This window comes from Cyrtonyx montezumae, unplaced genomic scaffold (assembly GCF_038088225.1).
Source record: "Cyrtonyx montezumae isolate F1298 unplaced genomic scaffold, pur_monq_1.0 scaffold_0, whole genome shotgun sequence".
NCBI classification, from domain to species: Eukaryota; Metazoa; Chordata; class Aves; order Galliformes; family Odontophoridae; genus Cyrtonyx; species Cyrtonyx montezumae.
This window is the reverse complement of record NW_027071824.1, coordinates 4,336,821-4,352,083: the sequence shown is the minus strand read 5'-3', so window position 1 is coordinate 4,352,083 and position 15,263 is coordinate 4,336,821. Positions and strand designations below refer to the sequence as shown.

The 15,263-nt window shown below is 40.3% G+C and overlaps 2 protein-coding genes across 2 annotated transcripts in view; one reads left to right on the top strand and one right to left on the bottom strand.

Moving 5' to 3' along the window:
* The first annotated feature begins 40 nt into the window (after window positions 1-40).
* On the top strand, window positions 41-5,276 carry CNIH4 (cornichon family member 4). The gene is made up of 5 exons (XM_065738184.1): window positions 41-145; window positions 823-891; window positions 1,885-1,997; window positions 4,403-4,543; window positions 5,078-5,276. Exons 1-5 carry the CDS (start codon window positions 77-79, stop codon window positions 5,103-5,105), a joined length of 420 nt encoding a protein of 139 aa, XP_065594256.1. The 5' UTR covers window positions 41-76; the 3' UTR covers window positions 5,106-5,276.
* A 6,885-nt stretch (window positions 5,277-12,161) lies between these two features.
* The window catches only part of WDR26 (WD repeat domain 26), a 28,777-nt gene continuing 25,675 nt past the window's right edge, over window positions 12,162-15,263 (bottom strand). The window contains exon 14 of the mRNA XM_065738059.1: window positions 12,162-14,238. Coding sequence (XP_065594131.1) covers window positions 14,213-14,238 — 26 coding nt within the window. The 3' untranslated portion in view covers window positions 12,162-14,212. The remainder of the gene's footprint in view (window positions 14,239-15,263) is intronic.

Here is a 15,263-nt window from a genome sequence, read left to right as displayed (position 1 = left end):
CGCGGGGCGAGGCGGGGCGTGCGAGGCCCGGGCTGGGCGGGGCGGGAGCGTACGGCGGCCGGGAGAGGGCGGCGGGATGGAGTCGGTGGTCTTCATCTTCTCGCTTATCGACTGCTGCGCGCTCATCTTTCTCTCCGTTTACTTCGTATCCTTCTGCGGTCGGGTCGGGCCCTGTGGCGGCTGCGAGGGGCTGCGGGTGGAGCGGGCCCGGCCTTGCAGCGGGGGGAGGCCCGTGGGAGAGGGGGGGTCCCGTGGGGTGGCCCACGTGGGGTGGCCCACGCAGGCCTCAGTGGCTCTATGTGGGGGTGCGCTGCCCGTTCTGCCCTTTTTTAGCTGAAAACATGGTGTGTGCCGCTCCCTGCTCTGCTGTCGGCCTTCAGCTGAACTTTGTCCAATAGCTGGCGGTAGAAAAGCGGCCTGAAGTGATTTAGGCTGATAGCGAAGCTCGGCCTAACGCTGCGCTGGGCTGATGGAAATGCGCCTGTGGTGGATTGGATGCAGGTTGGACGAGGATTGGCGATCTGCAGTGAGAGCACAGGGCTCTCAGCAGCTTCCTGCGTGAAAATGTTGGACCACAGAATATCCCGAGTTGGAAAGGACTCGTAAGGATCACTGAGTCCAGCTCCTGGCTCTGTACTGTACCACTCAAAATCCCAACCCTATGTCTGAGAGCAGTGTCCACATGCTCCTTGAACTCCAGCCCTGGAGCTGTGCCCACCGCCCTCTGGGGCAGAGCCCTTTGCTGATTCCAACTTGAACCTCTCCTTTGAGTGTTTGAGTAACCTGACTTACCGCACAGTTTTTCCTTATTGCTAACTTCAGATAATTACACTGTCAGATTTGGAATGCGACTACATTAATGCGAGGTCTTGCTGTTCAAAGCTAAATAAAGTAAATGATTATTCTTTGCGTTTCACGGGGTTTAAGAAAGCAATCTGTCATCTCTGCATCTCAAATAACAGAGACTGATGTACATCTGAAGAGCCTGGATTGGCAATACTTAATCAAAGTGTTTATCCTTTATTTCAGTCTATTTGTCTTTGTCAGGTCCCTGTCTGTCAGTAAGTTAGTCCCCAAAGGCTGTTCTGGCTGTCAGAGCTCAGTGCTCTGACACAGAGGCACAGAGCCTTCCAGCTTTCCTCTGTGTGCATGTGCCATCAATTAGCAATGTCTTCTCTTGGCTGAATTCTGGGAACCTTACACCAGTTTTCTTTGATGCTTGTGTATACTTCCAAACCTCTTGAGCAGTAGAGAGTTTTGCTGAGATAAAAAAGATCAATTTTAATCAAATCTGCTTGAAACTGTTTTGCTAAATCAGTATGACCTTCCCACATGTCTGCTTGCTCTGATTTAAAGGTATTTTTGTAATACAAGAGAACACTATGGGATACTCTCAAGCCAAAAATGTGTTCTTGCTAGGGCTGACCCACTTTACCCATGTCTGTTTGCATACTGGTCCATGTTCTTATTTATACCATGCCTGAAGATGTTTGTATGTCCCGTTTCTGCAGATCTGAGTTATCTGCTTCTTTCATTCCTGCATCAAGAGTTCTCTGTGATGGTTTCAGATGAGCACTGTGTAATTTCTTATTTTCCTAAGTGCTTGTGAAATATAGCTGTGTTTGAATGGCTGCTGTGTTTCATTCTGGAAATCACCATGTTAAATATAGAACCTCTGTTTTAAAACCTTAGGGCATGATTTCTGGCTTACTCATAAGGAATCTGACTGAAGGTATTAATTTCCCCATGTTGTGTTGAAATCACATGCCTCTGTAAGTTTTCTAAGTTTGATATGGTTAGAACTGAATTATGCAGATCTTTATTTCAGAAAGGAATTTACATTTGTCCACTTAACTCTATTTTCCATCTTTCTTTTTTTTACAGTGGGTGGTCCCTGAAGTGATTGGCCATGCTGTTGTCACTGTATTAATGCTTATTTCATTGCACTGGTTCATCTTCCTCCTTAATTTGCCAATAGCAACGTGGAATATATATCGGTAAGTGCAAAGAATTTGGTGTGCTTTTCATTCACTCTTACTAGTTCAGCTTTCAGGCTAGCATGAAGACAGTATGTCTTAATGAAATGTTTTTGGGCTCTTAACAGTCTCCACAGATCTTACTAAAGAGGCTCTCCTCTCTGCAGTCAATATTGGAAGAAATACAGCAGAGTAAAGCATGTGAAGATTTGGCCTTTGCTTGCATTCTTTCTAATGAGCAGATTCTAAATCAAGATCTCAAATCTTGATTTGTGAACAGTTCCCACGTTTGTAGGAAAAAACAGCATGTTAGTTGGGGTTACGAAGTACTGCTTCAGGCACAGTTGCTACTGTCTTTCATTCTGCACCTATGTGTCTGAGAGTGATAGCAGCACAAAAGTGCTTAGCCTGGCTGGTGGCTATAAGATCATCTGACTGGTTATCCCCAGCCCCCACCTTTGTGTACAGCTCAGTTTCTTCCCCTCACTTGCTTTACCTGATTGAATTTTGTGGTCCACCATTTTGCCTGCTGTATTTGGAAAGGTTTCCGGATTGTTCGCTTTAGGACGGCTGTCGGTGGTACAGGTCCCTTTGCACACTGAGCTGTGTGCCACCTTGGAATGGTTTGCTTCCCAGTAGAGCCCTGCATGTGGCAACATTGGGGTGGTGAGTTCAAACATGTTCTATTGTGTAGAAACGTGTGATATCGCCTGATGTGCAGAGAACTGAGTCCTATTGGATGTTTATGCTGATGAAACCGAGTATGGGTTTGTGGCAAATCAAGCACTGTACTGCTATCGGTTAACAGACCAAAAGTGTAAGACTTAAAAAGTTAGCTGTAATTCTCGTTTCCCCACGCCTGCTGGGATTGACTGTTTGAAGGGATGGTTTTGGTTGTTGGTTAAATAAATCAGGAGGTTTTGTAGCTCTTATGAAAGAGATTTTTTTCCCGTTATCCTGATTGTTCTATGGTAATATAACTACATAATTATGTCTTTTCTGCAAAAGGCTTCTAGCAAAGGTTTCAAATGTTTCAAATGTTTCTTGGTTGAAGAAACACGAGACACTTGGTGGTTAATTGCGGAACGTTGCTTAAAGGCCCACATGGGGTTAGTTTTGTTTGGCCACCTGTGTGTACAGCTGTATGCTTGTGCAACACTGTTGAACCAAATGGCTGATGCTCCCTTTGGTGTCTGCTACTGAGTGTAGTGTTACTGTGTTTTCGTTAGGATAGCTTGTTTCTGCAGTGACACTAGAGTTCGTGAATACAGTTTCTTCGAAGCTGAGAAAATTTCTTATCCTAGCTTCCCTTAGCTGCTTCCTTTCACTTACCCTAATGCATAAAGTAGCCACTCCTTTTTTCACCCTCACCTGTCCGGGGAATTCTTGGGTCTAGTGATACAGAGATGACTATTTCCATACTTCAGGTAGTAAGCTTTGAATGTTGTCTTTTTGAATTGACAGCTTTCATATTTGTCATTCACAGTATTTGTCATTCACAGTACCCTGAAGTCCAGGTTTATTTCCTCAATTCTAGATGTGTAATACACTTAGTAAATTAATATGACAACATGATACTTTGGCTATCCCAACAGAAGATGTCAAAATGTTAATTAGGCCTCTGCTGTTAATCCTGCCTCCTTTCTGAGGATCAGGGACTTTCACCCACAATGTCAGCCAGGACTGTCTCATCCATAGGATGCTGTAGCTTAATAGAAACAAGTGTATTTAGTATTAGAAAAGGAATCTGATGATTTGGGGTAAAACTTAAGTTTGCCTCAGTTGTTTAAAGGACAAATAATACAACAGTCAGAAAAATAGTGGTTTGTAAAATAGTTTGAACATGGTAAAGAGAGGGGGTGTCAATGACTAAGCTAGGATCAAGTGGGAACAGAATTAAGTCTAAACCTGTTACCAGGAGCTGCAAACTTCCAGCACCAGGTGGGTGTGTTTGAATATGCAGATCCTTCGTCTTATCTTGTTTTGACCATTGGAATTTGTGATAACATACAAACATCTTGCTTTTTTGGTAACTAAGTAATTTAACTCTTTCTTAATTCAGTCTCTTTCATTTAATACATCTGTTCACCATGGATGGATGTTTTCTTCTTAACACTGAGTAATCACAAACAGCAATTAAAGTGATCTGGCATTGGCTATAACTGGAAACTCCTACTTTTGCATAGGAAGCTGGGCTAATGCTATAACACTACTTGTCCCCCAATTCTTTGTGGATTGTTGTGGCAGAGCTATGTGCAATATCCTGAGCCCAAAGAAGAATTTAATAAAGCTCCCTTTTACTTAACTGCAAACAACATTTTGCACAGAGAGGACTTTCATCTGAAGTCTTCCTTTCTTATTACCTGATACTCCCTGGTGCTTTAACAACCCTACTTATCTGTTCTTGGTGTGTTTTTTTCTTTCAGGTTCATTATGGTGCCAAGTGGAAACATGGGGGTATTTGATCCCACAGAGATCCACAACCGAGGACAGCTGAAGTCACATATGAAGGAAGCTATGATCAAGCTAGGCTTTCATCTGCTCTGTTTCTTCATGTACCTTTACAGGTTAGTTTCAAAAACTGCTCTCAGAGAACAAAGGAATTATCTACCAGCTATTTTTATCTCCTCTGTTCCGCTCGTATAGTTGCTGATATTCATAATTGTCTTCTTGCATCCTGCTAAGATTCAGTGATATATTTTGACTGCCAGCTGCAGGCTTATTATATGCCTTTATTCTTTCTGATCAAACATTGCTTGAAAAGTCAGACTAGTTCTTAATCTCAGAACAGTGATAAATACAATATACAGACTTGCATGATTTCAGCACTTACAGTAACTGGCCTATTTAGACTTGGACCAAGTTTATTCCAGAAGCTCTATTTGAGAAAATAAAGTTCATCAGGTTAAGTTAACACCTGATGAGTTCTGTGATGGGGCTACCTTCTATCACAGAGAAGAACTGCTCTTCTTCTACTGCAGTCCTTCATACATAAAGCAAGTACCATAGCTGCCTTGACTTCCTATTACAGAATCAAGTGCTGTTCCTACCTGCACGTGCTTCAGTAATACACTGGTCTCGTGTTTTCTGTTTTATCACAGTATGATTCTGGCTTTGATAAATGATTGAGAAGTTGAAAAAGAACCATTAGCTGCCAAATTGGGTCATCACTCCAGTGACTGCTCATGGAGCCACAGACACCTACCGAACATACCTAGACCAGTGGCATCATGCAGTATATTTTTCTTTGAACAAGAAATATTTTTCTGTATTTTTAACATAAAATATTTCCAAAAGACATTGGATTTGTGTAGCTGTTGTTTTTGTTCTTTTTCTTTTTTTTTTAATAACTCCAAGTGCTTTTGCTTTTTTGTAAGGTGAAATCCTTGCTTAGAAAACTGAACTTAAAGGAATAAAATGGTGAGATGGATACACAGTTAAGCAGCTCAGGTGGACGGTAGTACTAGATGCAGAACAAATTTAAGTGGAGTTCTGGTCTCTGGCTGTCCAGGTATCCAAGTAAAGCCTAGGCTGAAGCAGCCCTTGGAATATAGATTTCAAAGTAAGCACTAGCACACCTTTTGTGTTACTTCATTTTGCTCCATTACCTTTTAAGCTGGGGAAAAAAATTTACGTTTCTCTCACTTCCCATCCCTCTCCTCCCATCCCCCAGCTGTACCAAGTGTTTTGTCAGGAGGGACTCAAGCTGCTTTGTGACACTTGTGTGTAAGAATGAAGAACTTGTATTGCTACAGATAAATGTAAAACCTGTAAAACAAGTAACGCTCAATTTCCCCCTTCTATGGTTGTTTTGTTATTTAAATTCACTATGACCTTCTGCATCAAGTAAAAATCAGAAGCAGAACATAAGGCCATCCAGAGGCCATGGCTGCTCTGTAAACCTGCTGTAGCCATATGCAGGAGGTGAATCATGAACACATCTAGCTAGAGGAGGTGGTCTGCTAAACTGTAACAGTTATCCTTGCAATTCTGATGCAGTTCTGCTTCAAAGACACAAAAGTTTACATTCTTTTTGTGCAGCTCTTACATCAGTGCTATGTACATAAACCTGAGTCTGTACCATCATTATCCAACAACTATCTTTGATCTTTTTTATATACACATAAAAAGATTTTCTTGAAATGTACATGTCAAGTGTAGTACTTCAAATATGTGAGTAATTAAGTCCTAAAATTCATGAGCATTTCCTTCTTAAGTACTTTCCTTCTTAAGTACTTCTTTCTTGTACAGCCGCAGTTAGCAGAGTGTATTGGCCTTACCCTACGTGCAACAGCTTGGGTCTTTTTTGATCAGACAGCAAAAAGACAGCACTGAAACTCAACTTCTCTAGCTAACCTGCATTCAGTGTTTCTCTGGGATAAGCGTGGCCTTCAATTTATGAAAGTTAAGCTGTTACAAATGTCAAAAACTACTGACAAGTATGCTTGTTAGAAAATAACTAGGGAAATAGCTACTGCAGCTGTACACCAGTTCTGCTTGACAACATGCAAACCCAAATCCCAGGAAATGCTGCCTTGTAAAGGTGAACCCCAGAGAGGATGTAGGTCTGTAACAAGGAGAGAGCAAGTGGCACTTCAGAAGAGAAGACTCAGTAATTTTTGTAGTCAATTGCCTGCCATTTAAGCTATCTTGTAAGCAATGACAATTTAACATATTTATCTTTCAGCCTCTTATATTCCTGCGAAAAAAATCAAAACATATCTATACTTACATTGGTTTTACTTTACTAGGAGGTCAATGTAAGCTGTAATGTATCCTGTAAGCAGGATACCACTCACTTTGAAAAGCTTGTTTGCCTCTGTCTAGTGAAGTGTTTCTTCTGGGATGGCAGCAGGGCAGAAAGGGTAAGGAAAAGGGTTAATATCTAGAAAAGAAAAAGGGGGTTAGCATGTGCCTCAATTCAGGAAGGGTTTTACAGTGGATTCTTCTCCACTTTCCTCCTCAAAAATGAATTACTAACCTCAACAGACCCACAAGAACAGTTACATCTGTTGTCAAATATTAAACAAGAAACACTTTTCATCAATGGCAACTTTTAAATAAATCCTCTGTTCATTCTTCTCTAATGACTTATAATAGTTGTGAAAGCCTGAGTAACAGAGTCGGAGGACTACAACTTATAAGCACTCTAGCATTTGAAGGTTATTAGATTATTAAGCTCTTTTCCTTGCCCACAGTCTATAAATTAGTTAGCTTTGATACTATGTTAGTACTCAAACTGATTAGTGAAAATGTAGCTCATTTAAGAGAGGGATTAATTGAAAATAAGATAGTATATTTCCCCTCAATTCATTGAAAGGTTGTGAACTATTGATTATTTAGTTTGTTCTATTAATGAATGTCCTTACCTTCTCATTTTATCTAAAGCAGTTCTATATTATGGTGACAGTACAGTAACCAGTGGAATTAATAGGATGTGTGGTAGTCCTAATAACCATTCTATATGAGGGTTAATGATCAGCCTGAAACTCTGACTACCTCACAAGAGCATATCTATCTGTTCAGTACTGGTACAGCTTTATTCTTTGCTTCACAAGAAGCTCCCTAACATTTTCCACAAATGCTAATAAGAGACTTATTTTTTGGCCTATATTACAGTAATGGCATTAGAGGTGGTGGCAGAAGAGCAGAGGTGTACAAACTTCAGTATTTAATCTTCAGAACATTACATATTACGTATATACACACACACACATTTTTAAGAGGAGGCAACAACTGGGGCTGCCATCTTTCTGTAAGGAGCAGAGGGCTTAAGCTCTTGTGACACATGACAGATAGCAGAAGAGTACATCAAGAAGCACAGGAAGCGTAGGCCAAGGTGTGAAGCACAGAAATACCCTACCGTGGAGTTTGGATTTCAGCTAACTATGAAGTGGTCACCGAAGAGGTTCTTTACATTAATTCATGTAAATAACCTAATCTGGCAAGTGGGTTTTTTGTTTGTTTTTTATTTTTCAGTTCATTTTACATCTTATTTATGCTGAGATGTGACAGTTCTTGGAAATCACATACCTGTTTCTCCTTCATAATTCTCACCAGGCAGAGGCAGATGTAGGATGACAGGTGCAACTGTGTGTGTGTGGGTGGTCGTGGGGAACAGCCAAAAAAACCTGATTTCCTTTATCTGCCATATGGATAATTTATGGCTGAATTGGGTCTGCAATCTAGCAACTCTTCTATAAACACTAGTACCCCAGGAAAGCAGCAAAAGCAAGAGCCTGGAGAGGGATAAAGCATGCCTGTTCTGTTTGCAGCTGCATTTAAGGCACAGTTATGTATACACGGCTTAACCTCTAAGCGAGGGAATAAATATTAATAAAACGAGATGGCATAAAGACCTTTCTTTTAATCCAAACAGAAGCTGAAAGGATTAAAAAAACCTCAATGCAATTCACCACAGTTGGAAAAAAAACAAAACAAAAAACTTCTTTCCTTCTCTGGAGACATTCCAGACCCGCCTGGATGCCTACCTGTGCAAGCTGGGCTAGGGAGCTGCTTTGGCAGGGGGTTGGACTAGGTGATCTCCAGAGGTCCTCTCCAACCCCTACAGTTCTGTGATTCTGTGAAAACCTACAGGAAGTAGAAGGAAAATTTAGGTACAGCTTTTATTTAGCAGAACTCTAGCTACAGCTGAACTACAGTGTCAGCAGTACCAGTACATACAGAACACAATAGCACCTCAACTTTATCCTGCAAGTTATGAGGGGAAACAAGAATGCAGGGTTAGCTGGAAGGAAGAAAAAAGGCAACAGGTGAGGAGTGGGTTCAAGATAAAGTCAATGTCAGGTAAGATGCCCCTGATTTGCAGTTTGTAATAGAAGCCTAAGCAAGAAATAGAAGTACTGTAAGAGCACCTTCCTAATGCAGGAAAGAACTGTAGGTATAGATGGGTTATGGTCGGCAGCCCTTGTAGGATACCTGAGCAAGGTCCAGCATTAAGGAAGGAGGCCCTCATCCAGCCTCAAAGGAGCAGATGTTCAACAATGTACATAAGCACAGAAGCAGCACACTGAGCAGCTTTAATGCACAGTCAGAAAGAGAAGTGGGGGGGAGATTAGAGCCAAGGCTTCAAAAACTGGGGAGCTGCACACAGCAGCAAGAGAATTCATCTTCAGCTGAACTGTCACAAGTGATTTCTCCTATAGAGAGATAAAATGCTACAAACGTAGAAAAAAAATGACAATTAATGGTCAAGAAATGAACATCCCACTGACAGTCACGTAAGAGAGGTTTAGGAAACTAAGAACTATTCATTCCAGTTATTTATTCTGTTTATTGAATTGAAAGAAAGGGAATACAAACATTTCTGTTAAGTGCTGTGCACCAACATGGAAAAAGTGTATTGTTTTTTCTTTTAAAAATCCTAATAAAAACAAATCAGAAGTTAATGTAGTTCCGATTGAACAATTTGTAAAGATATGTTTAAAATACTACACATTTATAAAATAAAAAAGTTAAAACGGTGTTCTGTAAATAATTAGTAAAACAAGTGAAAATAAATACGAGACCCAAAGTTCTTATGTTTTTAATGTAATATAGCAAAGAAATTTTAACTACTTAATATAATCCGAGGAGAGTAACAAAAATCCAGAAAGTTTAAGAACGCAATCCTTTGAAACATTTAATATCAGTCCATAGCAAATAGTCATTACATACCAAAAGCTCTAAGTGTTAACTAGTTCCACCACAACTCCATATAAATCTTGACAACTTAGAAATCTTGAGATCAACAATAAAGTTCTTTTCTTGATCTCTACAGCTTGGTTTGTAAGTACATACATGCTTTGAGGATCCGTTTTGTCCCATATGTTTTCGAGGAGCCAATAACTTTTTCCATCTGTGCCTAAAAATGTTAAGATTCAAATCTAGCACGTAGACCCTAACGATGAAAAACGTTTAAGAAAAAGATGGGGCACGATGAATTTCCAATTTATAAAAATATACTGATATTAACCAAAACCTTCAGGTCAGAGGACGCTTCACATACGCACCACTTAAAGTATGCAATAAGACATGACAAGTACCTAGAACATTGGGTTCTATGTCTGTTTGTGGAACGCACGCACACACATTCATACCGGATGGGAGGAACACTCTCACAGACTTCTTACTGGATCCAGATAACCTGGATCCACAAACAGAAAGAAAACAAAACTTGTCTACAGGTTATTTCAACAACTAGAGGCAGCTACCGCAGCAGCAGTTCAACACTGCGCACTTCAATTAAGTCCACCCTGTTTAAAAAAGTGTCAGAGTTAATGAGTTTTTTGTTTTTTTTCTGAATATCCTTAAAATAAGAGTTTTCGAAATTAAATATGGCAGCTGGAAACGGTCTCCAGCCAACGTGGAAAAGACAGGAGGAGGTAAAAAGGAAGGTTAGCTATTTACGGGAAGGATGTTCCTCAATTGCCTCAAAGAAAACAAAAACAACAAAAAGAAAACCGTTTAGCAAATACAGCCGTGTTTTGTAGTTAAAAAAATATGGACAAACTATTGAAAGTGCATTCTTCCTCCTCCCCCTTGAGTTACAGTAGTTTGTCAGTAAGTCCAGCTTTTTATCTTCATTCCTCTTCCTCTACCTTCCCGTATGGGTCTACATTTCCCCTTCAAACTACAGATAATCATACGAGTTCTCATTTCCTACTAAGGAAGCCTTCATAACTGATTCTGGATGGGAGCACTGCTTGTCAGCGTAAGGAGATACAACTAGACACAAACTCCCAAGCATTCTGAGCTTTACTCGACATTACCTGTTTGAAGCCAAGATGAGAAGTAACTGGTAAGATCAGGAGAGATTTCTACCTTGCACCTTTGCTCTAATCTTAAAAATGAAGTCAACTTTTAAGTTGAAGCACTTGAGAAAATACAGAGAACTTGAAACAAGGGTGTCATGTCCCCTCACTGCCCCACCCACCCCAACAAGGACAAATCTAGCATCACCGCTTCTTTTCCCTTCTGTGCTCCATTGTGCCTTGAAAATTACTTACCTGAACAGCTAACGAGCATTCAGATAACAAAATGCTTCCACTTCTTTTTTTTTTTCCTTTTAAGATCTGCCTTGACAGAAACCTGTGGCTACTGCAGCAATGTTAAGCTAAGAGCTTACCAAAGGAAGAGTAGTACACGCTTACAGTATTTTCCTCTCTAAAATCATAGGTCTGTTCACCAGAAACACAGCGTTTATTGTAGGTATGTCATTGTTCCAGCCTGACTCCAGCCCTACAGACGTTTTTAAGCACATGGAAATCAATGTGTTGCAAATGAGCAAGCTTGGGTTTTTTTGCCCCCCAACCCCACCCCCTCGTAGTCTCATTTTATCATTTGCACACAAAAAGTATTGGTAATTTTTGATTCACACACTGTGAATACAGGACACATCAGAAACAGACTGGGTTTTTAATTGCCAGGTTAGAATGGTTCTCACTACCACTGGTTCTGTAGTGTACCAAGTACTGCAGTAAAACAAAGACCACTCTCTCCTTCCTCTCATCTCTGCACACCACCAGGTGTAAACAGACATCTATGCAATATGGTGTGATTTGGACACTGGAAAGAATGCCATCGGTATGACAAAGGAGCCTTCCTTTATGTTGCATAGTTGCACCACAAAACTAAATTAAAGCAGAGATCTCAGAACATGTTTCTCCCTAACTTGCTTCTAAACGCCTGAAGCATCCTTTACACATGCATACCTACTCCAGAAGAGGTCAGTTTTTGGCAGAAGTACTAGGTTCCAATTTTTATTTACAATGCATTGCAGTAGAAAGTAGAACTCAGCTCATACGTACCCACACATAGCCTGTACCAGGTAAGGAGTCTCACTTTGGTTTAGGTACTGCTCACCACATGAAAAACGCCTTTTGAAATGCATGCGAGACTTTCAGTCTAAACTTGAGACTTTGATCCAGCCTTCAACACCTGCCTGAAGTTCCCACTGAAGTCCAGTGAGTATGAGGTAAGCAAGTAGTGCCAGACTCTTGTACGAGACACCCAACCCAGCACTGTTCTCCTTCCCCTTTACTCTCCCTAAATAACACTTCATTTAAAGACCAGTTTCAGAGTATGACAAAACAGGGGTAAACTTCTAAAGATCCTCATGCTAGCATTGCTTATGAATTATACCATGTTTTGAAGATGGAAAACACTGTTTATGGTGGTTTTGGTTTTTTTTTAAACCCAGAAGCTTGGTTTACTAAGAACTGACCTTAGGAAAACTTTGTTTCCCTGCAACACCAACGCCACAGGAGCAAGGCTGATTAATCTTACACTGTCCAACTAGCAACAGAAACAGCTCCTCTAAAATGAGCTGATTTGTAGGCTTCAGTTTACATACATACTCCCAGAACACAAGGGAGTGCTGATTATCTCAGCAACTCACCTTAAGACAAAGGAACAAAACTGAAGGTAAGAATGTTAAGTTCCTACTTCATTTTGGAGATACTAAATGTGAGTATGTCAGACTCCGAGCTGGTTTCAACGACATTATCAGAACCTTTAATAATCTTGCAGATTTACACACAGGGCAAGGGAAAAAAAAAAACAAACGAGCCAACCCACCCAAATACTGGAAATTAAAAAAAGAAATCTGACCTGCTGAACTTTGTTTTTCTCGGGAAGAAAAAAAGGACTATTTATGTTAAGCACCACATTCCCATTCATCAAAGTGGCTATGCTGCTCTTCCCAGGAACTCAGGCAAACCTTCCCTCACCCTTCTACCACACATGGCTAATGTCACTAGATTATCGTGGATAATCTATTATATTTCCAAGTTCACACTTCCATTCACATTGTCCTTGGAGGCGTGCCCTCTCCTGCTCCCTCGTTACTTCAGAGCACTACCAACGCTACCTTTCTACCCAAGGTGGGGAACAGAATCCAGTGCCATCCCACAAGGAATTTGTGTGTAGTGCAGAAGCATAGAGATGCCAGGCCATCTGTTTATTAAAAAAAAAAAGCTTCAATAATAAATGACTCTTTTTGCTAAACATGGCATATTAGTGGAACTGTTCCAAAAAGTGTTAACGTGTTCACAGCACCAGCTTGCAACAAGGTCCAGGAGAGACTTTTAAGCCTGCAAACTTAGAAGTATGCTCTCAAACTCTGTTTAGCAAATAATAAAGTTTTCCTTTGCAAAAAAGTTATCTATGATTTGAATGTTAATTACTTTTACAAAACGTTGACTTTGCAAAGAAAGGATTCAGCACATTCTTCTGTTGAGGTTTAGTTTACCTTTTAGCAGTTCTGTTGCATATATTTATATATTAAAAAAAAAAAAAAAGACCTTGTCTTGTTTAAGCTCTTACTCTCCTGGCATATTCTGAACACTTCTTTGTTTCCCTAAATAATACAGTTTATCTTTCCATATGGACAGTGAGTTTCTCCTTCTGAAACAAGCTTTGCTGCCTAAGCTCCTTCCAGCCACTGCTTTTGATTGGGTGTCAAGACACTCTGGAAGAGCATCAGTGATACCACATTCCACATTTCTTCTTGCATTGGTTTAATTCCAAATGTATACAAATGAAGTCATTTTAATCCTATAAATAATTTATTTTTAAAAAATTGTGCTGTTAACCCCTTTGCAGGGCAACGAGCTATGTGAAAAGTACAAAACTTTGTCAAATGTGATATTGAGAGTGCTTTTGACATAGTTCATTGGTTTATCTCAATTTATATATACTGCGCAACGGGCAAGGCTAGAATCCATGAACCAAGCTGCAAAGATCTCAAGCTAAGTAAGGCGGAGAGATTTGAGAAACAAGAGAAGGAAATACTTTCCTATCCAATGTATACTCTTCAGACTAAAGCACTCTTTCTATCAAGCCTCCTAAACTCTTAAATAAAGTGTTCCAAACAAGCATTTAAACTTCATTACACAGAAGAGCAACAAGAACAGTAGCCTGCCAGACAAAAAGGCAGGAGGGAAAAATATATACTGAGTTCAATGGTTAGCCTGAATGTAGCACAGTTCTTCACAACCGATGGGGGGGTAATTTCAACACGGTGTCCAACAACGCTCTAACGACGTGCTTCATCTTGACTGGTTACTATGAAGCAAGGTGGTAAATGTTTGGCCCCAACCGGGCTTCAGAAATGGTTCTTTTTCATGACGAGCATGTCTGTCCAGCTATCAATCATGTTTGTTTGCACCAAATCCCAAGCCATTTAAAATACGACTAATTAAGTTAAACTGAAGTCGTCTGCTCCAAATTCGCCATCAACTATCCATGCTACTGCATTCCTCTGAGCAAAAACAAAAACAAGAGAAAGAAATCAAACCTTCAAGATCTTATCAACAGTTAGCATTTCTATAATTACATTAGCACAGTGTATTCACGTATGTTTTACTAAGCATGCATTACTTACTGGAGCTTATATTGCAACTAAATCCCATACTAAAAATTAGCAATTTTAAATATTGTTACTCACAGTAAAGATTAACTTGCATTAAATCACCTCTTGATCATAGAATAGAATCACCAAGGTTGGAAAAGACCTCTAAGATCATCCAAGTGCAACCACCCACCTATGGTCGATATTTCTCACTAAACCACATCCCTCAGTACAACACCTAAACTGTTCCTTCATGCCTGCGGGGATGGTGACTCCACCAGCTCCCTGAGCAGCCCATTCAAATGAATACATTTGCATTCAAGTTCCAGGGGACCATGCTAATGACAAAGCTGTCTGTCACCCATTTAAGGTTCCCAATTGCTGGAGTCATGTCCTTTGCACCTACACTTCTAGTAGACACACTGCTGTGAGAAATCCTGTTTTCATCATTTCTATTTTTAATAGACTTTTTAATAGACTTCACTAAATCATTTTCTGGAGAAACTAAGAAAGTGAGTAGGCAGGTAACTGAGAAAACAAAAACCCAAATATAAGTTAAGCAATCTGGAGCATAGGCTCCGAGTCCCTATGTGTTATGTTCAACATGTTATGAATGAGACTGGCAAGGCTGGTCCACCCAGTCCAGTGCTAGGAACAGTCAGAAAGCATAGGAACAGGAAAAGGAGATGATCCTTAGTCCTAGCATCCTTCCAACTTCCAGCCACTTTCATCTGAGGGACATTCTGAACTAGAAGGGTTTATTTATCTGCTCACAATTAATGGAATTCTCTTTGATTACTTTGGCTCCCCTTGAAGTTAACGTCCATTCTTAGCGCCCAACACAAGACATAAAAGACAAGTCTACAAGCTGCACTGCAATCCCCTAGTTTTCATCTTGCTATTAATTCTGAGGAGTAGGTAAGAAGAGCTGGGAG